Source organism: Glandiceps talaboti, chromosome 2, assembly GCF_964340395.1.
Source record: "Glandiceps talaboti chromosome 2, keGlaTala1.1, whole genome shotgun sequence".
NCBI lineage: Eukaryota > Metazoa > Hemichordata > Enteropneusta > Spengelidae > Glandiceps > Glandiceps talaboti.
In genome coordinates, this window is record NC_135550.1 from 29,035,799 (window position 1) to 29,060,403 (window position 24,605).

General features: G+C 33.7%; 1 protein-coding gene across 1 annotated transcript; it reads right to left on the minus strand.

Moving 5' to 3' along the window:
• Positions 1-3,017: 3,017 nt before the first annotated feature.
• On the minus strand, positions 3,018-24,351 carry LOC144453787 (uncharacterized). The gene is made up of 8 exons (XM_078145142.1): positions 24,266-24,351; positions 23,456-23,546; positions 22,107-22,302; positions 19,647-19,753; positions 11,237-11,404; positions 9,135-9,257; positions 5,030-5,167; positions 3,018-3,321 (listed from the first exon to the last, which is right to left on the minus strand). The coding sequence occupies exons 1-8, from the start codon at positions 24,349-24,351 to the stop codon at positions 3,190-3,192; spliced, it is 1,041 nt and encodes a 346-aa protein (XP_078001268.1). The 3' UTR covers positions 3,018-3,189.
• Positions 24,352-24,605: the final 254 nt, after the last annotated feature.

Below are 24,605 nucleotides of genomic sequence, written 5' to 3' on the forward strand. Positions count from 1 at the left end.
AATCGATCGATCGATTAATTAATTGATTGATTAATTACATGCTTGCTGCACCCCTGTGAAGGTCACAAATTATGCTGAGTCAAGAACACCCCCTCCCCTCTTTGAAATAAATGATGTTTGCTTTCAAAGTCTGTTTGATCAGAAGAGGTAGTATTGTCAAGTGTCTAGTGCATCAAATGGATATTCAAATTCTTGAGAGGCTCTGATTATGAATACAGTCAGGGTGGCTCCGATTATGAATACAGTCTGGGTGGCTCTGATAATGAATACAGTCTGGGTGTTATACAACTGCATGTATGAGGACAAACTTATATATTTAGGTCTCTGCTAATAGAATGCCAGCATTTAGATTGCATCTCATCATTAACCAGCATATATGACTGCCTTCTCAATATGATGATGTGAACTATATACATACATGTACAATCTGGTGTTAAAATCTAATGTATTTTCATAGAGAGATAATGATGAACAAGAAATGTAATGCAAAATATTAGCAACTGACGGCTACACATTGATTTCCTTTCAAACAAAGATAATCCTTTAAAGTCATGACGTAAGGTGTAATCCAAACTTCCCACAAAGTGAAATATTTCTGATTTGATTTGCTTTATCAGCTGTCTTTTCCAATAAGTTCAGCCATCCAAGCTGTGATAAAAATATGACTTGCATGGAGAAAATTAGCCTCCAATGGAGAGGGTTCTCATTTCTTGTCATTAATAAAGAAATCAAATTACAAGTAAATCAGAATTAATGTATAAATAACGTATCTTTATAATTCAGTGATACAGATCAGTAAAAGTATTCAATAGAGATTCCAGGACATAGATGATTGATGTTTAAGATCACAGTATGTTTGCTGACTTATAGTATGAACGAGCCTTTTGCCATTATCACTATGACTCTTTAGGTCTCGTAACATTTATAGCAGATCATTACTCTACCTTGCTGTATAATAAATTTTGTCTAAGAAGCATGACAAAGTCTATACTATTGTGTTACTAACATGTTCAAAAAGATGTTCACTTTTTGCTTGACTCTTGCTTGAAGAAAATTCTAATGGGTGTCCTGGAAGACAGGACAAAAATCCCTAGAAACCATGACAATGGCCATAGCTACTGTAAACAGCATGCAGTAAAATAACGGAGGCTTGCACTAGTCAGCATTGCTACAATGTCATTGATGCTATTTAGTATAGTCTGAGTTCTTCTAGCTCAGATACTATGGCTTGCTTGGGTTTGAAATTTAAACATGTAAAATCAAAGTTAAGGACAATCTTGCTTGTGGATAAAAAAAAAGGATTCTTAAACAGTAAGTGTGAAGAATACTTGATTTTAATACCTAATATCGTGATTATCAGCGATAAAAAACAACATATTTAATCTTACCATCAGTGACGTTGTTTTGTTCTGATCGATCTGGCCACAGAGGGCATTATTTTGTAAATATTTTGGTCATTTTCAAGAAATATATGAGAAACAGAGAAATAACTAAGGACACCTTATCAGTGTTCTAGTACAATAATCACATATTAAATTTATATTTGTTCACAGGAATTTATGATTGGCTGGAATTGATTGTTTTGTAAAGATGAAAGGGCTGTGGATATAGAGAAGAATCACAAAATGCAGTCTTGATATTGATCACATAGACATACCATTTATTGCAAATGATGATAGAGGCTAGTATTTTGAATAGTACACTAAGTAAATTAAAATGAGACAAATTTACACTTTGAACATTACATTTATCCTTCAAGTCTTCTCCCTCACAAGGAAATTGGTCCCAAAATCTGTGAGCTTATCCAGTATATTTACGTAAACATATATTGAGTGTGATTACTTGATTACATACACTGAATACAGCAATGATTTTAGTATCGTTGCCAGACTTCATGACATTCGCCCCTCTGTAAGGTGCACAAAGTGCAACCCCAAGTGGCAAAGCTGTGAGTAGTAGGTGACATGTCACAGTCATTCAATCCTTGCGGCTTCACCACTCAGGATCACTTCGTGAACTTTACAGAAAGTTGAGATTCAGCAAGACTACAATGACTGGTACTTGGATGAATCTATATCTGTATATGGTAGGAAAGAAATATCATACAAGAATGATATCAATTTGGAAACATTAGGAGTCAAATTAAAAAAAAAATACATATTTACATTTTCAGAAGCTTACTTGGTCATTTCTAGATTTTGTAAAAATTATAAAATTGTGATATTTATTTCTCTCAATCCAAAAGTGACAGATTTGTCTAGTGTGGTACCAAATATAAAACCACTATGGGTTACTGTCTGCCTGTATGGAAAGATTTGGACAACAGATGTTTTCTCGGGATTAATAACAGTTTGTATTATTGCTCTCCTTTGAAAATTGAAGGCAGTATGTGTGTTTTTCAGATTACAATATTAAAACACAGTGAAATAACAGACTAGTGTATTTACAGCTTTGGTAGGATAACACAAAAGATGTGTCAGTGTTTGACACATTGATATATAGCTACCATGAAATGAAAACCTCCAAGGACACATGATGTTGTATTGAATTCACTGAGTCTCGGTGTGCTGACAATTTTAGGTCAACCTAGGATTTCAGCAGACATATTAGATGATATAGCCACTGGCTATGCAGAATTCAGTGAACTGAAAAACATACAAAATGAGTTTTTTGCAGTCAATGTGATCCACATTTCATTAAAGTTCTTGAATCGGCAGTATTTCATGGGGTGAATGTGAACCAAATCCCTAAGCCTCACTTCTTTCCATTAGTCTAGCTGTGAATGTGAATGTGGGTCTCACTAATGTCCAGTACTCTAAGAGGTGAATGCAAACCACTTCTTTGGGTCTCACTAATGTCCAGTAGTCTAGGGGATGAATGTGAACCCCTTCTTTGGGTCTCACTAATGTCCAGTAGTCTAAGGGTTGAATGTGAACCCCTTCTTTGTGTCTCACTAATGTCCAGTAGTCTAGGGGATGAATGTGAACCACTTCTTTTGGTCTCACTATCGTCCAGTAGTCTAGGGGATGAATGTGAACCCCTTCTTTGTGTCTCACTAATGTCCAGTAGTCTAAGGGTTGAATGTGAACCATGCTCTTCTCTAGGTCCTGTCTATTTCAAATAGTCTCAGGTGCAAAGTGTTTTCCTATCTTTGTGTATTGTCAATATCTTAGAACTTTTATTTAGTACTCATCTTGCAACTTTGAGAAAGGAAATGGTGTTGTCAAGACAACTGATAATGATTTCCATTTCTCCATCGTTATTTACATCAGCTGTTGCCATAGCATTTACCCAGTCAGATGTTGTGTATTTGGTAACAAGCTGCAATCGAACAAACATTAAATTAGTTGTTTTGAAACCAGCAACACCTGGTGAGAAATTATTTTGATTAGTGCATGGGTAAATAAGTAGAGATGTGAAACTACCATCATGGTTGGATGCAGAATATTGAGGCAAAGATTTGAGCAGAAATTCACCTGAGAAGATATAGGATTAACTGTCTCTCTACCACAGGGTTATTTGTTTGTACACACACAAAAAATACAACTTGAGGAAAACAAAAATCAACGAAATGAAAAAGACAAAGATTGCCAGATTGGCAACTTAGTACTTAGTGTTAAAATACTACCAGAAACCCAGCACCATATCTCACATTAGAAGTAAATTTTTAAACTTTTTAAACATATGCATCTCGGTAGTACATTTAAAAGCTGATATCATTGGAGTGAAAGTTTTCTGTTGGAATTTGTGTAGAAAATGAAGTTCAGCAATCGCATCAACGCTCTAATTAAAACATTATATCAAATTAAATAGAAAAAATGTTGTATTTAAATATTTTGAACAATAGGCATTCATCTACTAGGAGACAAACTTTCTACACAGGATAAAAATAATATATAATATATGCTTATGATGTAGGGTCCCCTTGGTTATGCTGTACTACTGTAAAAAGGGACTACCAGTACATGTACTTGTATTATGATGTATGATCCCCTTGGTTATGCTGTACTAGTAGCTACTACTGTAAAAAGGGACTACCAGTACTTGTGTTATGATGTACAGTCCCCTTGGTTAGCTACTACTGTAAAAAGGGACTACCAGTACTTGTGTTATGATGTACAGTCCCCTTGGTTAGCTACTACTGTAAAAAGGGACTACCAGTACTTGTGTTATGCTGTACAGTCCCCTTGGTTATGCTGTACTACTGTAGTAAAGGGACTACCAGTACTTGTGTTATGAAGCAACTGACTTGCAGCTTTTTTTTTTTTTTTTTGGGGGGGGGGGGGTTTCTAAGTGGATATATTTTGTTATTATTTTGGACATATGAATTGGTTATGATTTATAAACACAAGTGCCATCTCATACAATGCTGTAATTCTCGCTATCTGCAATACAATTCTATGCATCGCTAAGGAGTCAAATGGAACGCAGTCTCGCTACCGCGCTTGCATTTGTCGACACCTACACTTCTGGTCGCCTATGTCAATACACGTGAATGTTTCTTCCAAACAGTTTAATTTGTAACAAATAAGATAAACGCAAGTTTTAAGCTCATATAATTATGGAGGTGGGAAATTTAAATATGTACAGTATCTTTCCAGAGCAAAATTACAAGAGATGTCTACAACTGAAAATGGGAAAGAAACATTCCTGTGTATTAGCATAGCTGACCGGAAGTGTAGTTGTCAACATTAGAACGCGTTGTCGAGCGACTTCGTTCCATTTGACTCCACAGTGATGTGTAGAATTGTATTGCAGGTAGAGAGAATTGTTCCTTGTATCGTTAAACATGTAAACCTTTACTTATCTTGGTTAGTGACATTTTTGTACAAGCTCCCTTAACTCACTAAATTATTGTATCCCTGAACATGTAAATTTACAGTGAGACTTCATCGTCATCCTTATTTTTTTAAGAGTTTTACAGTTCAAGTTTTTCACAATTTGTTAAAACCCCTCACAAGGTTTAACAAAGTATTCTTTGTCCCGATTCTCATCACTCATGAAGTAATTACTATTTTTTCATAGTTACCTTCCCCGTATGATATAACATAACAGAATTAAAATGTCCAGCACACAGAATATAATCCATTTCACCATCCTTAGAGGCTGGAAAGGTCATGACCTGGGTCAAAGGTAGATGTACACTGCCATATTCCACTGAGTATATCTGAAAATGTGAATAAACAATTGGTGTATTTGATAAAAAAATTTACCAGATAATATATTGTGACTAAGTTAAGTAACCATAAGGCTGACCTAAAACTTGTTCTGTTTAGCCTGTTTCTAATCAAAATGGTGAGTGTGGAGATTAGACATGACTAGTGAAGAGAAAAATGGCTACCATACATAGTAACCGTGTTTATAATAAAAAATACTACAAACAGTGTATGGCGTATTTATAGTGTCCTGATAAAAATTGGAATTGTGTAGTATAGACTTTTATGTAGACATAGCTTCTGAGATTTTGTAGATTGTAGTTGTAGATTTTCACAACGACAGACTACTTTATAGTACAGCTGTCACAATTGCAGACTACTTAGTACAGCCGTCATAATTTCAGACTACTTAGCACAGGTTTCATAATTTCAGACTACTTAGTACAGCTGTCATAATTTCAGACTACTTAGTACAGGTTTCATAATTTCAGACTACTTAGTACAGGTTTCATAATTTCAGACTACTTAGTACAGGTTTCATAATTTCAGACTACTTAGTACAGCTGTCATAATTTCAGACTACTTAGTACAGCTGTCATAATTTCAGACTACTTAGTACAGGTTTCATAATTTCAGACTACTTAGTACAGGTTTCATAATTTCAGACTACTTAGCACAGGTTTCATAATTTCAGACTACTTAGCACAGGTTTCATAATTTCAGACTACTTAGTACAGGTTTCATAATTTCAGACTACTTAGTACAGCTGTCATAATTTCAGACTACTTAGTACAGCTGTCATAATTTCAGACTACTTAGCACAGGTTTCATAATTTCAGACTACTTAGTACAGGCTTCATAATTTCAGACTACTTAGTACAGCTGTCATAATTTCAGACTACTTAGCACAGGTTTCATAATTTCAGACTACTTAGTACAGGCTTCATAATTTCAGACTACTTAGTACAGCTGTCATAATTTCAGACTACTTAGTACAGGTTTCATAATTTCAGACTACTTAGTACAGCTGTCATAATTTCAGACTACTTAGTACAGGTTTCATAATTTCAGACTACTTAGTACAGGTTTCATAATTTCAGACTACTTAGTACAGCTGTCATAATTTCAGACTACTTAGTACAGGTTTCATAATTTCAGACTACTTAGCACAGCTGTCATAATTTCAGACTACTTAGTACAGGTTTCATAATTTCAGACTACTTAGTACAGCTGTCATAATTTCAGACTACTTAGTACAGCTGTCATAATTGCAGACTACTTAGTACAGGTTTCATAATTTCAGACTACTTAGTACAGGTTTCATAATTTCAGACTACTTAGTACATGTTTCATAATTTCAGACTACTTAGCACAGGTTTCATAATTTCAGACTACTTAGTACAGCTGTCATAATTTCAGACTACTTAGTACAGGTTTCATAATTTCAGACTACTTAGTACACGTTTCATAATTTCAGACTACTTAGTACATGTTTCATAATTTCAGACTACTTAGTACAGGTTTCATAATTTCAGACTACTTAGCACAGGTTTCATAATTTCAGACTACTTAGTACAGGTTTCATAATTTCAGACTACTTAGTACAGGTTTTATAATTTCAGACTACTTAGTACAGGTTTCATAATTTCAGACTACTTAGTACAGGTTTCATAATTTCAGACTACTTAGTACAGGTTTCATAATTTCAGACTACTTAGTACAGGTTTCATAATTTCAGACTACTTAGCACAGGTTTCATAATTTCAGACTACTTAGCACAGGTTTCATAATTTCAGACTACTTAGCACAGGTTTCATAATTTCAGACTACTTAATACAGGTTTCATAATTTCAGACTACTTAGTACAGGTTTCATAATTTCAGACTACTTAGTACAGCTGTCATAATTTCAGACTACTTAGTACAGGTTTCATAATTTCAGACTACTTAGTACAGGTTTCATAATTTCAGACTACTTAGTACATGTTTCATAATTTCAGACTACTTAGTACAGGTTTCATAATTTCAGACTACTTAGTACAGGTTTCATAATTTCAGACTACTTAGTACACGTTTCATAATTTCAGACTACTTAGTACACGTTTCATAATTTCAGACTACTTAGTACACGTTTCATAATTTCAGACTACTCAGTACAGGTTTCATAATTTCAGACTACTCAGTACAGGTTTCATAATTTCAGACTACTCAGTACAGGTTTCATAATTTCAGACTACTCAGTACAGGTTTCATAATTTCAGACTACTTAGTACAGGTTTCATAATTTCAGACTACTTAGTACAGGTTTCATAATTTCAGACTACTTAGTACAGGTTTCATAATTTCAGACTACTTAGTACAGGTTTCATAATTTCAGACTACTTAGTACAGGTTTCATAATTTCAGACTACTTAGTACAGGTTTCATAATTTCAGACTACTTAGTACAGGTTTCATAATTTCAGACTACTTAGTACAGGTTTCATAATTTCAGACTACTTAGTACAGCTGTCATAATTTCAGACTACTTAGCACACGTTTCATAATTTCAGACTACTTAGTACAGGTTTCATAATTTCAGACTACTTAGTACAGGATTCATAATTTCAGACTACTTAGTACACGTTTCATAATTTCAGACTACTTAGTACACGTTTCATAATTTCAGACTACTTAGTACACGTTTCATAATTTCAGACTACTTAGTACACGTTTCATAATTTCAGACTACTTAGTACACGTTTCATAATTTCAGACTACTTAGTACACGTTTCATAATTTCAGACTACTTAGTACAGGTTTCATAATTTCAGACTACTTAGTATAGCTGTCATAATTTCAGACTACTTAGTACAGCTGTCATAATTTCAGACTACTTAGTACACGTTTCATAATTTCAGACTACTTAGTACACGTTTCATAATTTCAGACTACTTAGTACAGGTTTCATAATTTCAGACTACTTAGTACAGGTTTCATAATTTCAGACTACTTAGTACAGGTTTCATAATTTCAGACTACTTAGTACAGGTTTCATAATTTCAGACTACTTAGTACAGGTTTCATAATTTCAGACTACTTAGTACAGGTTTCATAATTTCAGACTACTTAGTACAGGTTTCATAATTTCAGACTACTTAGTACAGGTTTCATAATTTCAGACTACTTAGTACAGGTTTCATAATTTCAGACTACTTAGTACAGGTTTCATAATTTCAGACTACTTAGTACAGGTTTCATAATTTCAGACTACTTAGTACAGGTTTCATAATTTCAGACTACTTAGTACAGGTTTCATAATTTCAGACTACTTAGTACAGGTTTCATAATTTCAGACTACTTAGTACAGGTTTCATAATTTCAGACTACTTAGTACAGCTGTCATAATTTCAGACTACTTAGCACACGTTTCATAATTTCAGACTACTTAGTACAGGTTTCATAATTTCAGACTACTTAGTACAGGATTCATAATTTCAGACTACTTAGTACACGTTTCATAATTTCAGACTACTTAGTACACGTTTCATAATTTCAGACTACTTAGTACACGTTTCATAATTTCAGACTACTTAGTACACGTTTCATAATTTCAGACTACTTAGTACACGTTTCATAATTTCAGACTACTTAGTACACGTTTCATAATTTCAGACTACTTAGTACAGGTTTCATAATTTCAGACTACTTAGTATAGCTGTCATAATTTCAGACTACTTAGTACAGCTGTCATAATTTCAGACTACTTAGTACACGTTTCATAATTTCAGACTACTTAGTACACGTTTCATAATTTCAGACTACTTAGTACAGGTTTCATAATTTCAGACTACTTAGTACAGGTTTCATAATTTCAGACTACTTAGTACAGGTTTCATAATTTCAGACTACTTAGTACAGCTGTCATAATTTCAGACTACTTAGCACACGTTTCATAATTTCAGACTACTTAGTACACGTTTCATACTTATCAAACATACCTGGAAATGACTCATAATATATATTGATCCATCTTGTCCTGCTAGAGCAATTTGTGAGGCACTTCTACTGTGTGAACTTGTAGTATCTGACTCTGATTCTGGTAGAAACTGACCACAACACATCTAAGTGAGAAAAGTTTTATCATTATATTACAACATAATAATTTGTAATATCTATAACGGTGTTAAGCTGTTGCATGATACTAACATTGGTTCAAACATGGATGTTTCTTCTTCAGTCATTTGATACATGTATTACATCTCATTCATTGTATTTTATGGTATAGTCAATATTTGTATGTACCTCTAAACATGAAGCAATTAAAACTTTGATATGTTACTAAAAATATAAATATATATCAATATATTTATCAAACTTTCTTAATCACAACATTGGGAAATTTGGTTTTTTGTGGCTATATACAGAATACATTAAGACACATTTTCTGTTCCTATTTTTAATGATGTCAAGTTGAATTTCAACAATGATAATCATGTCTTTGGGGAACCAAGCTTGACATATTATACATTTTGGTTTGTGAAGATAGCTTTTTGCTGCTGCTGCTGCTGCTGCTTCTGTTGTTGTTGTTGTTGTTGTTGTTGTTGTTGTTGTTGTTGTTGTTGAATAGATACAAGAGAAACGTACCCTAGTGTTGTTTGTGTATGGTAATAGCAGTCAAATTAACAATCCTTGTATTATAATCCAGACATGACTATACATTTTAATCTGGTATTTTACATACATATTGGGACCAAACCCAGGCGTATAATTTTGATAGGTTTGAACACAGTAATATTTCAGTATACATCTCAGAGTTGGGAAGATTTTGACAATTTTCCAACATTTTAAGATACAAGTAGGTTATCCCTGATTAGGTCATTGTGTCTTGAATAAATTAGTAATTTGACATTCCTAAAGACACACCTTTCAACTGGTCTGTCTGCAAGTTTCTTGAATGTAAGTCTTGTGCCACCAACCCAAAAAATCACATGTTTACAACTCTATTTACATACTAATATAGACTTTGTGATATATACATCATCAGTTCTTGAATAAATTACAAATTTAACAAAACACTTTGTAAGTTAATATATTGCAATATGAGTATTTTATTTAGAGGGAGACAGAAGGTTGAAATACCATTATAGCAACTGATTAATATGCAAATTTAACGTTCAAATATGGAAAACAACATACAAAAGTTGTTGCAATGGTAACAATCAGCATTTCTTAATTTATACACCGACAGTTAATGTTTGTTACAAGGGAAGTCCTTGAGACAGTCATACTAGGAAGTGTGGAATTCATGAAATCATCAAATGTTCTTCTATAGAATGATGCTGATACATGTAAAATTTAATCATTTTGTCTGCTCTGAGATCCGTGGTATGACTAATTAGGATTTATTAAGTGAATCAATTCTCAATACATTGGGCATTAAGATGATGCCACATACAGACCATAATGATTGATATCTTAGTCCTGTTACCATGACAACTATGAAACGACGTGAACCTTTCAAAGAATATAACTAACATGTTTAAATTTTAATGGCCAGAACAGAAGTGATTATAGCATAGAAGTTTGAGGAGAGATACGACAGTCACGGGTATATTGGGTATGCTTCATGCCTGAACACTAAAAAGTCTGATAATACTGACTCTTATGGTGCTGCTCCAAGGATAAAAAACAGTAGACTAAGTACTGTAATCTACTTTGATATATTCCCCATGACAGTTGTAAATTGACGACCCATTTACATGCCAGCTTTCAGCTGACTCTAATTTCAAAGTAGAGGTAAAGTCTGTATGTATAAAGTACAGTCAATACTGTTATTGTCCTTGTCTGTGTTGGCTGTACTTTCCAGCTGTAAGAATTTGTTGTGACAGCACTGTGTGCACTTTGTGAAGAGAAAGCAATACAGCCAATTACTGAATGCTGACTCTATATACATTTAAACGACTTCCCAGGATATCCATATAACATTTGCTATTTAATACTTCTTACATTTGTATGGATATATTAACAAAAAATATAGAAAATTCACTTATTGCAGTAAAATATACACAAGTCACTTAATAAATACATTGATTATACTTACGGCAGTAACAATGCTTTGTGTATGTAGCGTTTGAACAACACTACCTTGTTGTAGTATATGAAGTCTCTGGCAGTCATCACACACTAAGATATAGTTACTCATGTTACCTGAAGGACTTGTTAAGTTTGCCGTCAATAGACATGTCACTGCTGCTGGCTTAGATACATTCTACGAAAAAAGTATAACATTGGTTCAAATTAATAAAATGATAAAACCTATTTAATATTATGTGCTATCATGATTCACTTCTGAGTCTAATGCAGTAAATACTTTCATAGTGATTTTGTATTTTCTGATAGAACTGCAACCAAGATGTTTGGTTAGTCAACTGATAATAATCATTGTCCAATGACAAATCATAACTTTGTTGCTTTGTTGTGTGAAGAAAACTGGGTACAGCAATAACAGCATACACTTGATTCAACCTAGAAGCGACCAAAATGCATGTAAAGCTGGGTACAGCATACACTTGATTCAACCTTGAAGCGACCAAAATGCACGTAAAGCTGGGTACAGCATACACTTGATTCAACCTAGGAGTGACCAAAATGCATGTAAAACTGGGATTAACTGAAGCTGATTTCATATTTCTAGGAAACACTCATAATATAATGGCAATCTCCTTTTCTCTTCCACTTTCAAAGATCTTAATTGTGACTTATAAGTACAATTAATTGTGACTTAATTGTGCCTTATTGTATGTCAGCAATACATGCTTTGATATCATTCTCATACAAAGCAATTATCACCTAGCTACCCCATAGTAAGATTAAAGATGTGTTTAACACAAACTCTTGCAAGCAACTATCATTTCTGACACTGATAGGTTTTATACAGTAATTGACAACATATCCATATACATTGGGTTGTTACTGATGTTGTTGACACAGAACAAATTGAGAATTGCCTAAAGGAAGATATCAGCGGTTTAGATGGTAAGAATTAATGCCATAGCAACATGCAGTATAATATAGAATACTATGGTAGCAGTGGTTTAGATGGTAAGAATTAAGGCCATAGCAACATGCAGTATAATATAGAATACTATGGTAACAGTGGTTTAGATGGTAAGAATTAAGGCCATAGCAACATGCAGTATAATATAGAATACTATGGTAACAGTGGTTTAGATGGTAAGAATTAAGGCCATAGCAACATGCAGTATAATATAGAATACTATGGTATCAGTAGTTTAGATGGTAAGAATTAAGGCCATAGCAACATGCAGTATAATATAGAATACTATGGTATCAGTGATTTAGATGGTAAGAATTACGGCCATTGCAACATGCAGTATAATATAGAATACTATGGTATCAGTGATTTAGATGGTAAGAATTACGGCCATTGCAACATGCAGTATTGCTAGAGATGATTCGATACCACATCAGCATCCAGACTATATAATATAGAAAACTAGAGAAGTGATGTCAGTAAAATTTCATCTTCATTTCCTCTAACGATAATAGGATTTTAATTTCCATACCTATATTTGTGTAAAATGCTACATAATATAATTATAATGATTCTGAAAACAAAGAACTTTCCACAGCCCACCATACCAGTAATATCAATGATTTTGTTTCCAGTGTATTCAAAGAAATGAATGATCATGAATTCTGGGTTCATAGTATCAAATGAAAATCTTCTGAGACATGTGAAAGCAGCTATTGCAGTACACCATTGGTGATGCTGATGAGATGTCAGTGAAAATTTGGGATCGCTTCCAAACATTTTTTGACTCAGTCAGTAGAAATTACATTTGATTCTATGGTAAAACATGTTGTTCCTTTCCAATAGTAAGTGTGCAACTAAATGTTTCCAATTTTGTTGTTTGGTTGTTTTTGTCTTCCTTATGGTGTATAGATTGTCATGATTACTTGAATTAGTATACAAGCATACTTTTGGTATTTTTATTGGGGCACACTACTAAAATGAGTACACAAACCCATGTGAACAGATAGTAAAATTTATTTTTATGAAATTTGCTGTTACCGATAAACACATACAAATGTATAATAAACATAATATTTGTGCTTGTGGTGTTTTCTACTGTACTTTTAACTGCTTCCCTCACAAAAGTACATCAGTAGACAACACCCTGGGATCCTGGAGACAACACCACACAGTGGAACTCACATGGTGTAAGGTTCTATTATTGATTTGCTTTCCAGTCTCAATACTGCTGAAATGATATCTTTCAAATTGAAATAGTTACAAAATACAGACTTTGTCCAAATTACATGAAGCAGGCGGTAATTGCTGGTTATATCACAGAAAACAGTTGGTTGTTTTTTCCTCCGAAATACTGCTATAATTGGTATGAGAAACATATCATTTGTCTTGTTTGGCTAGAAGGATGGAATTAACAAGGTCCTATAAATCAATGTCATGTAATAAACACACAGTCATTGCTAAATGATAAATGAAATCCTAACCAGCTCAAGACTAGTGTGTCAATTATGAGGGCTCTACTAGAATTATGCACCATGGCATCGTCATGGTAACAATGGACTAGACTTACCAAATAAGTAAATATTGATCGATAAATTTTTATTAGCATTATACAATCTATTCTTGTTGGACTGATGGTGTATACATTCAACGTTATCATATCTTACTTATAGCTAATACAAGTAGTCCTGATAAAACTGTCTGAAAGCACAAAACTAAGTAGCGGAAAGAAAACAGACCTACAGGAGAGTAATCAATAATCTGAAGTCAATTGTGAAAAATGTACACATTAATTTATACTGACTTAAAATACTGTTGCTCTTGTTTTGAACCGAATAAAACTGACAAGGTAGAGCATGAAATGTACACCTAGTCTATTCATACCATTTGATGTCCTCCAGCAATACACGTTACTTTGAGGCAGTCTTCATGTTACAATTAAAAGTTGGAATTTAATTAAGACAATGAGCTATAACTGGTGTCAATTCCACTTGATGTTTGAAATACAACCACTGTTGACTGCCATTCATTTGATAATTTCATCTCCTCACACCCCGCAGTGCAACACGGAAGGAATGGGACAAAGTCTTTCAGTTATTATGGTAACCGTTGTCTGCCCATTAAACTATTTGATTAAGGGAAAGTAATGGTTATAAAATTCACTTTAATGTGTTGCTATGGTAACTGAATCTCATGTTGAAATCGTCACCCTCTTTGTGTGAATATTCTAGAGATGTAAGGTTTTCTCTTGTCTCAGAATAAATTACCTATTACTTGGTAGAGATTCTTACTTGAGCACTGTCCTTATTATGTTGGTGATATAAATTACTTGTAGATGTACAATCACATATTATCATATGTGATTCATTCTGTGGATGGATAGATAAATTGTTATACTGTAAATGACATGAATCAAAATACATCAAGTAAGCTAGCCAAGACTTAATTTCTACTGCAGTCAGTTAGTATTTAATTTGTAATCCTTTATAAATGTGCATAAAGTACCATCAAAGTAATGTTGTACTTTTTTAGACAATCCCAGGTCAAAGCCATTTTTGAGGTTTAAGCAACCACCAGGTTTCAACTAATGTAATGTTGTAAAGGCAATCCCAGATGAAAGCAACTTTTGAGATTTAAGCAACCACCAGGTTTCAACTAATGTAATATTGTAAAGGCAATCCCAGATGAAAGCAATTTTTGAGGTTTAAGCAACCACCAGGTTTCAACTAATGTAATGTCGTAAAGGCAATCCCAGGTGAAAGCCATTTTTGAGGTTTAAGCAACCACCAGGTTTCAACTAATGTAATGTCGTAAAGGCAATCCCACGTGAAAGCAATTTTTGAGGTTTAAGCAACCACCAGGTTTCAACTAATGTAATGTTGTACTTTTTTAGACAATCCCAGATGAAAGCAATTTTTGAGATTTAAGCAACCACCAGGTTTCAACTAATGTAATATTGTAAAGGCAATCCCAGATGAAAGCAACTTTTGAGATTTAAGCAACCACCAGGTTTCAACTAATGTAATATTGTAAAGGCAATCCCAGATGAAAGCAACTTTTGAGATTTAAGCAACCACCAGGTTTCAACTAATGTAATGTTGTAAAGGCAATCCCAGATGAAAGCAACTTTTGAGATTTAAGCAACCACCAGGTTTCAACTAATGTAATGTTGTAAAGGCAATCCCAGATGAAAGCAACTTTTGAGATTTAAGCAACCACCAGGTTTCAACTAATGTAATGTTGTAAAGGCAATCCCAGATGAAAGCAACTTTTGAGATTTAAGCAACCAACAGGTTTCAACTAATGTAATGTTGTAAAGGCAATCCCAGGTGAAAGCCATTTTTGAGGTTTAAGCAACCACCAGATTTCAACTAATGTAATGTTGTAAAGGCAATCCCAGGTGAAAGCCATTTTTGAGGTTTTAGCAACCACCAGATTTCAACTAATGTAATGTTGTAAAGGCAATCCCAGGTGAAAGCCATTTTTGAGGTTTTAGCAACCACCAGATTTCAACTAATGTAATGTTGTAAAGGCAATCCCAGGTGAAAGCCATTTTTGAGGTTTTAGCAACCACCAGATTTCAACTAATGTAATGTTGTAAAGGCAATCCCAGGTGAAAGCCATTTTTGAGGTTTTAGCAACCACCAGATTTCAACTAATGTAATGTTGTAAAGGCAATCCCAGGTGAAAGCCATTTTTGAGGTTTTAGCAACCACCAGGTTTCAACTAACATGAATGAGTACATTAGGTGTTGGCATTTGATACTGATGGGGTGATTCCAAAGATTCACAAACAGTCCCAGTTATGACAATACACTATTGAGTTGAGTGACAATGGCACACAGGTTAATGAAACATAGAGGTTTGTAAGCCTAAAAATGTCGTAAATTAAGTGGCAAAGTATAGAAAGATTACGCCTGTCTTTTCCTTGACTTTGAAATGAATTGATGTGGTGAACTTTCAATCAACAATTATAAGTTGGTTGTAATGGAAACTCTCTTTCAAAAGTGTATTGATACAGCAATGCAAGTACAGAAGAAACCATTTCCTGTTATCAGGTTCCACTGACTATTCTGTTACCATGGCAATATCTATGGCACTTCCTGTTGTTGATATGACAGGGAAAGCAATGATATATTTCTCACTTGAAATGGACATGAATTTGTAAGAATCTTACTACTGACACTTGATATTCACTAAATGCTCGTTTCATTTTCTACAGGAGTTAACAATTAATTAACACACAAATTACCATGACACATTTCTAGGTCATTCTCACCTTCAAGATGGAGTCAGACTAACACAGCTCCATGGCAACTCAGAAAGACGAAACTATGCAGAAACCAATAGGAAACAGCACTTATGCTACACTTTAAGATGTGCAAGATGGAATGAATACAGTTTCTTGCAATATTTTGTCTAAATGAAATGAACTATTACACCTCACCATGCAGATTGACACCAAATGAATACATCAAAACATTGGTGTCTGTGTGCCTGTATCTAGTTGTAGTGCGTTTCAATGGTTTATTTCATTTTTAGACAAATGTAGTAAAAAATTGGGATCTTGCTATCTTCAAGTGTTAAATGTGCAGTTTCTTATTGGTTTCTATCTGGTTGTATTAAAAAGAGCCAGTGAACAGAATACACAATCATGTAACATGAAATGAACAGTAGAATTGATATTCATTACATTAACTACATTTCAGACAAACTGTTGTCATCAAAGCTAACTTTGGGTTATATACCTGACAGCTTTGATAAGTCTAGGAATCTGCCAACTTCTTGATGTTCTAGTTTTGAGCTTTTGACCTCATTCATTTTTTTTAAATCTTCTTGTCACCAGAAATGCAGTCTTTGAAATTACAGATTTAATGCTGTTGTCAAAGTGATTTCATCTGGTGTTATGAGTCTATGAATATATTAATCCATAACAGGAAGAAATTTTCACCTCAATATTATATATGGAGATTAGCAATGTGGGGTTCTACAGCTTGGTTTGCAACAATAATTGTGCTAAAGGCACTGTAGTACAACCATACACAACTGCACAACCATCCAATGTCTATGGCACAACTGACTGTACTAGCTAACATCCAGTCTCTTACTATATATAAAGAGAGGTAAATATAATAATTGGTCTGATTGATTTGCTTCAACCTGACATACAAAGTGAGATTATCACCAAGTATCTGGTCAGGAACAGTGGTTTTTGATTTAAAGTCCATGTGATGAAATATCATATTTGTTTACTATTTTTTGCATTCCAAGATTTTTAATCACTTTGAAATGAATGATCTAACATCTACATACCAAATGAAACATCCAGATCAATTTGTTTGTTTGTTGTTTGTTCCAACTGTTTTACATCCTTATTATAGTATCTTGTTACATACAAACTCAAACATGACTTGAAAAATACAAGTTACATACTTACACATCATGTATGATTTGTCAGACTACATCATTTCATTGCCTACTGTACAATATTGTGTGTGTGTGGGTAGAAATCTCCTAATAATTCAAAAACTATAATCTATTCCTAGATCCTGTTTGTCTGTGTGTGTGGGAGGTAAATCAGTATATCCTCTGGGTTGGTAACTTCACAGAAAACTACTTACTGCTGTATGACATGTTTTCTTGACATTTCCTGTGTTCACTGTGTTCTTTAATAAGTACACATTTTCTAAGTTTTCCTATTCCCTACACTAGTTTTCAACAGGATTCTTCTAACTTGTTTGCTTTTGGGAGTATTCTGGATAGCAATATAACTTTAATGACCCATCACACTGGTATCAAACAAAGTTGTCTGACAGAGTTATAAATAAGTTGTTCCTGATCAAAAGTAGAGAGGTTAAGGGGGAGATGCATGTATTTACATGTGTTCTATATGCATAGCATCCTCATAGTCACATTATTCAAAGGTAATCCATGCACTCTGTAGCTGATGTTGCTATGTCAAAAGGGTGGTCTACCTGTAACTGTAATATGTGTTAATTTAGTCATTTTTCTTCTATTAAATATCATAATTTTTTATATCAATGTTTGGTAAAGTGTAAACTAATTGTTCAGTTTTCCTTTGGGTACTTGCAGAATAAATGTCTCAAGTACCAACAAGTTTTGAAAACAAAGTCATGTGTTTGGCCTTCTGAACAGAAAATGCCTATATGTATGTGCACATTCAACTGTCTTTCAAGTTTGTATTTTGAATGTGTAGCTAAATACAATTTTGTACACATCATTACCTGTACACCTGCATGATAATACTCCCGTACACATACATGTTCTAACGTGTATCTAAACCTCTCTAACTAACCCCCAAGGTACCACAGATAAGACATCACCACTAAGAATGTGGTATTCAGACATTGGGTTTTAAAAGGATAAGTACAACAAATTATAAATTTTTGAAAGTCATGTCAATATATTTCAACATCCAACTACATAATAATGGCTGGAAACAAGGGGTTACCATACATGTTTCCATGGTAATGGTTGATGACATGAATCCACTAAAATCTCATAAAACTGTGCTTACTCTAGCGAATAGTGAACAAAACGGAATAAACCCTCAGTTGAAGTTAATCGAGTTTGATATATTTGCAATGAAGTTGAAGTAAGTATCTATAATATAAATGATTATTTGTGAAGGTTGCCATGGCAATATATATTCACCTCTAGATTTGAAAGGCACTGGCAAGGAGAAAAGTCGATTTCTGAAAGTCCACAAAACCATTTCTTGTCAAGTCAGTTTTATGAAACTTAGAAGGCTAAACACAATTTATAATTTGAATATAGTAAGAAAATCTTCATTTTGAAACTCTCATTTACAACCTGTAAACTAAACTGTGTTCTAAGTTCAGTAGCAGGTTTAGTAATGGTAGTTATACTGATGAATGAGAAAAACATTCAGGAATTACAGAACACCACTAAACATTTTTATCTGTATGATATTGACCGTGAGTCTGAGACTAAAATGATATGAGCTACAGATAATATGATAGAAGTAATGTGATTAATATTTAGACTTAGGGGAATCAAACAGATTTCAATGACCTTTCAAGAAATGCAAAAGGTCACTGCCTCATAAAACTTGTAAAACATATATCTATACACTTGTATCTGTTATCATTGACACTGGCATTATAGCTTTGTTATTGATGACCTATAATTGTATCAATGGAAAAGTCACTTACAGGACAAATTGATAAAAACATGTCATTTACAATTATCTCTGTGGTACATCAACACAACTTTGACAACACATGATGAATATGCGAATTCAGTTTCACATTTAAAAAATTCTCTCACTACAAAAAGGAGAAAATACTGATTCTGATCCAAGATTGTCATGGCAATATCATCTGAACTATGTACATATCTATATTTTACTTCTAAAACTCCATTTGTACTCCATTTGATTACATACAGATAGGTACTACTAAACAGACAATTACCTGTGGAAGGGTGACATCAGCAATCCTCAATCGCCATAATGGTCTAAATGGTAGAAAGGCATTAATGTTCCCTCCTTTATCTCCGACTACCACACTCAGATTTCCAGCTGTAAGCAATAAAGAATGATAACAGACATTAGCGAAAACTATCCAAAAACTGGCATTTGTTGGAATCTTTCTGCAAAAAAATTCAAGAATTTTGAAGGGGATAAACTTGAAATGTGTTTCATCTTAGAAATATGATTCTCATATTACAATCCACTTTCTACAAGGTGGTTATATCTTTGTACACTATAAATTACAAGTTGGCAAAAACAGGATTTCAATTCATTTATAAATTCTAATAGGAATTGATAAGTTTACAAATGTAATGTGTAGGTTGTCAAATGTAGAAAACCTTTGCTGATGAACTCATGATCAAATCAAACAAAACATTAAAATATTTTGTTGTGCTTAAAACATAGGTACATAAGTTTACTTTTAAATTATTTTTCGAATTTGAATACTAGTAATACACCTGATCTGACTTGAGAGTGCTCCTGTAGGTTAGTTTCTAAAGTAAAATGGTTGATGAATAATGTATTTACAGAATGCAAAGTATGCTAATTTATAGACACATATTTCACTCAAAGCATAGACCCTAGGGTAGGGTCTATGCTCAAAGCTTTATCAACTACATGTAGGCTTTAATTCACTCATATCTGTCAAGTATTCTATCATTACAATAAGTTCTTCATTAAAATCATAACGAAATGACAAATAATAATACATGTAACAATTATGCAAATTATCCAAATTAATATGCAAGCACTTTATAGAAAATATGTACCAGATATTAATTTCACCTTTGCTAAGTATTGTCTCATTCAATAAAATTATAGATACAGGTATAAAGAAGAAAAAGAAGTATGATAATATGCAAATTGGATAATGATATGCATGAATTTTGCTATAGACTAATTAACTACAACAGTGATGTGCACAGATTTTGCTCAATCACTAATCAGATCTAGACATACACGTATAAAATATGTGCATGCAATTTTAATTCATTTGAACCAGTAGTTTTGAAATGACAACATGTACATTCATTAAAAACAATAAAACATAGTACTTAGATGATACTGTAACACATTGCATTACAACACCCACTTAGTATATATTTATTAAGTACTATCAGAGTCAACTGACTCCTTCCCTTGAGATACAGAAAAAATTGTTAAACAATATGCAAATCAGGATTAGTATGCATAAACCTTGTTCAAAAACTATCTCTAGATAAAACACACAGAGACAGACAGACAGACAGACAGACAGACAGACAGACACACACACACACACACACACACACACACACACACACACATACACATACACACACACACACACACAAAGAACCAAAACATAAGCATCACTACGGATCTTAAAAATTATATAATGCAACCACAAACATATTTTTCCATGCTCTGGAATCACATATTGTAGTTCAAAACTCAGTTTACAGAATTTATTAAAGTATATTTGGCTAAATCACTCACTACACTCAGTAGTATACAAGGCTCTCCTGTGGTCGTGTGACAAGTCTATATGACTGAATTAATACTCCGTAGTATACAAGGCTTTCCTGTGGTCATGTGACAAGTCTATGTCACTGAATTAATACTCCGTAGTATACAAGGCTTTCCTGTGGTCATGTGACAAGTCTATATCACTGAATTAATACTCAGTAGTATACACGGCTCTCCTGTGGTCATGTGACAAGTCTATATGACTGAATTAATACTCAGTAGTATACAAGGCACTCCTGTGGTCATGTGACAAGTCTATATCACTGAATTAATACTCAGTAGTATACACGGTTCTCCTGTGGTCATGTGACAAGTCTATGCCACTGAATTAATACTCAGTAGTATACAAGGCTCTCCTGTGGTCATGTGACAAGTCTATGTCACTGAATTAATACTCAGTAGTATACACGGTTCTCCTGTGGTCGTGTGACAAGTCTATGTCATTGAATTAATACTCAGTAGTATACAAGGCTCTCCTGTGGTCATGTGACAAGTCTATGTCACTGAATTATATACAATGGCAGCTAAAGAAGGCTAGTGATTTAGCCAAAACATACCAGGTAAATTATTTACACCCTGAGTTTGGAACTACTACAAAAAAGCATTTCAGTGTTTTGAATAAAAGTAAAAGTTGACAGATTAGAACAGCATATACAAGAAACAGGATATGTATTCTGAACAATATTTTAGTCTTTGTCATATTTTAATTTAATTAACACTTCAATATCCAACACAAATTTCTTTTCAATTCTTACTACTACTACTATCAATCTTCTTATTCATTATTATGACAATACAGTTACAGTTCTATATAGTTACGATAATACAGTTACAATTCTATAGTATAAAAATACTATATAGAATCTTTTGGGTTGGACACCACTATACTTACTTGCATCATGATCCACTTGCAGTTCATCAACACTGTGTTCTGAGAAACTACACCGATTCAAAATCTGTTCATTGCAGAAAATAGTAACCATGCCACCAGAGTGACCCACCAGTAAATCAACAGATCCTAGCTTTGTGACATCATACAACAACAAACTTTGTATAGGTCCACTCTTGGTCTCCAAAGTACACTTCAACTGAAAAGACAGGTCACAGACTGTTATTTGTACCAATGTGTGAAATGCTATGAGGTTAACCAATCACAATAAAGTTATTATCTAAGAACATCAATATACACACAAACTGTGGATACATATTACATTGGTTGCATGATTGAATTTATGGCCTCCTTTACTTCCTGAGTGCCTTTCACAAACAAACATTTTATGGACATTGTTATGGGAAAACATTTTCAGTAATAGTAAATGAAATCTCTTTCCTAACTTTCTTTTTATCAGTCTCCACATCTGTCATCATATATTTCCTTATTAGTTGGACTCTAAAAAAAGAATTTGATATATAGAAACCTTACATTATCTCCAGGATAAAGCTGTCCTACAAAACATTAAGTTACTCTCCAAGTTTCTGTAAATGAACTACTGGAAATCAAAATGTGATTTTGGCTCAAAACATGGACATTGCCATGGTAACATGCATATTTTGGGGGAAGAATAGTTCCTGTGTGTCTGCTAATACCTATCACACACAAAAACATATACATATTCAACCTAAACACATTAAAATTTTAATATGATCCACAAATTCAACACATAGTATCTTTATTTTAACCAATCAAATGTTGGTCTGAGTCTTTCTACACCATGTTACATATTGTGCTCTAACTTAATTTGTAATAATTTTTGGCTCTGTCATCATGGATTTCCATATTCCTGAGACTCTAAGGAAGACTTTGATATATATATATTATTTTTGGTTATTTTCCAGTTGTGGTATCTCATAAACTAGACCACTTTTTCGGCCTCTGTTGCAGCACTACTCCCCAATGATATATACCTGGTATTTTAGTAGTTGACAAGTGACTTTAATACATTTAATGTTATCGTCAAAGAATACTTGTTAATATTCCGAATAACCCAGCATATCACAGTTACATGGAGACAGTCATTGTTAATGGTTAATGGAAATGTGGAATTACAATCCAAAAAATGCCATTTTTTGCAAGAAAGCTAATATGTGCAAACATCATTTTTTTCAAAGCAATAGATAGATTCATTATCATTCAGAATGTATACAACTTTCTACTAACACAAACTTGTGATCATTGTGACAAGTCATTAGGATATGATATGTAAACAATTCACCCATTTCATCAAAGAAAGCAACATTTACTTTTAATTCTTCATTGTGTTTATCATTTGGTAGATCATACACTGCAATCACACCATCTTCACCTCCTAGGATAATGACCTGTGATGAATATCTACAAAAATACAAATATTGAGCCTAATGTCAGATTATAGGATAGAATATTGGAGACTATCAAAACATACCAAAAAGTTTGCTGGATGATCATGGTGGTGGTGGTAGTGGTGGTGGTGGTGGTGGTGGTGGTGGTGGTGGTGGTGGTGATGATGATGATGATGATGATGATGATGGTGATGATGGTGATGATGATGATGATGATGATGATTTACTATTTAAATAGTATTTTCCGGAGCAATCACCGGCGGTGATATTTCTTTGAACATTGTAAATACCTATAATGACGTTATTAAATAACGTCATTATTTTGTATTATGATGATCATCCTAGAATAATATTATCATCCTGGAATAGAATATTACCTCACAAGTACATTTGCCGTAACTGCATGAGTATATGCAAGTTGGATTATTCGGCGATTCTTTTGTGACCTTACATTGTAAGAACTCAAAATGTCAGTAATACTTCGAAAAATTATCTATGAGTATGAACAGTACAACAAGTTCAGGGAAGGGTTCATGGAGTACTAGTCCTTCTTGCAGACGGTGCATGCATTTCGGAGAAGGAAGGAACAACTTACTCCGTCTGCAAGCGGGTCTAAAGACAAGTACCGGATGCACTCAAGTGTACTACATGCACCGATGCTAGCAATAGTATAGAGAACGAGCGGCGCCTATAATAGCTTCGCGATGCCTTTTGTCTGCATTTAACGCATACCTGAAAACATGCCCTACTACGAGTTTGTTGCATTTTACAGAAACTCTTTTCTGTGAAATGCATTTGAATGTCGCCTCTTGCTTCATCTCGGCGGACAGCTGTAGCTAGCAACAAATCGACACTTCCGGTTTGTAGGTCACGTCCTGATTGGACAATTATGTAGGTCACGTTGGTGTCACATGAGCCATCTGAAAACTTTAGGCATTTTATTATAAATTGTATTGATCAGGTCACGATTGCAGTTTTATTTTCCAATTTATGATTTCTTTCTTTAAAACTAGCAGAGAATTAAAATGTCTGAAATTTGTCGTGATTTTTTAAAACAGTAATGCATGGCAAC

Coding starts and splice junctions, on each gene's coding strand:
- LOC144453787 (XM_078145142.1), bottom strand. CDS start 24,351: ATGAAGCAAGAGGCGACATTCAAATGCATTTCACAGAAAAGAGTTTCT. Junction 19,754..22,106: donor GCAAGTGGATCATGATGCAA/GTAAGTATAGTG, acceptor TATTGCTTACAG/CTGGAAATCTGAGTGTGGTA. Junction 5,168..9,134: donor ATATTATGAGTCATTTCCAG/GTATGTTTGATA, acceptor TCACATTTTCAG/ATATACTCAGTGGAATATGG.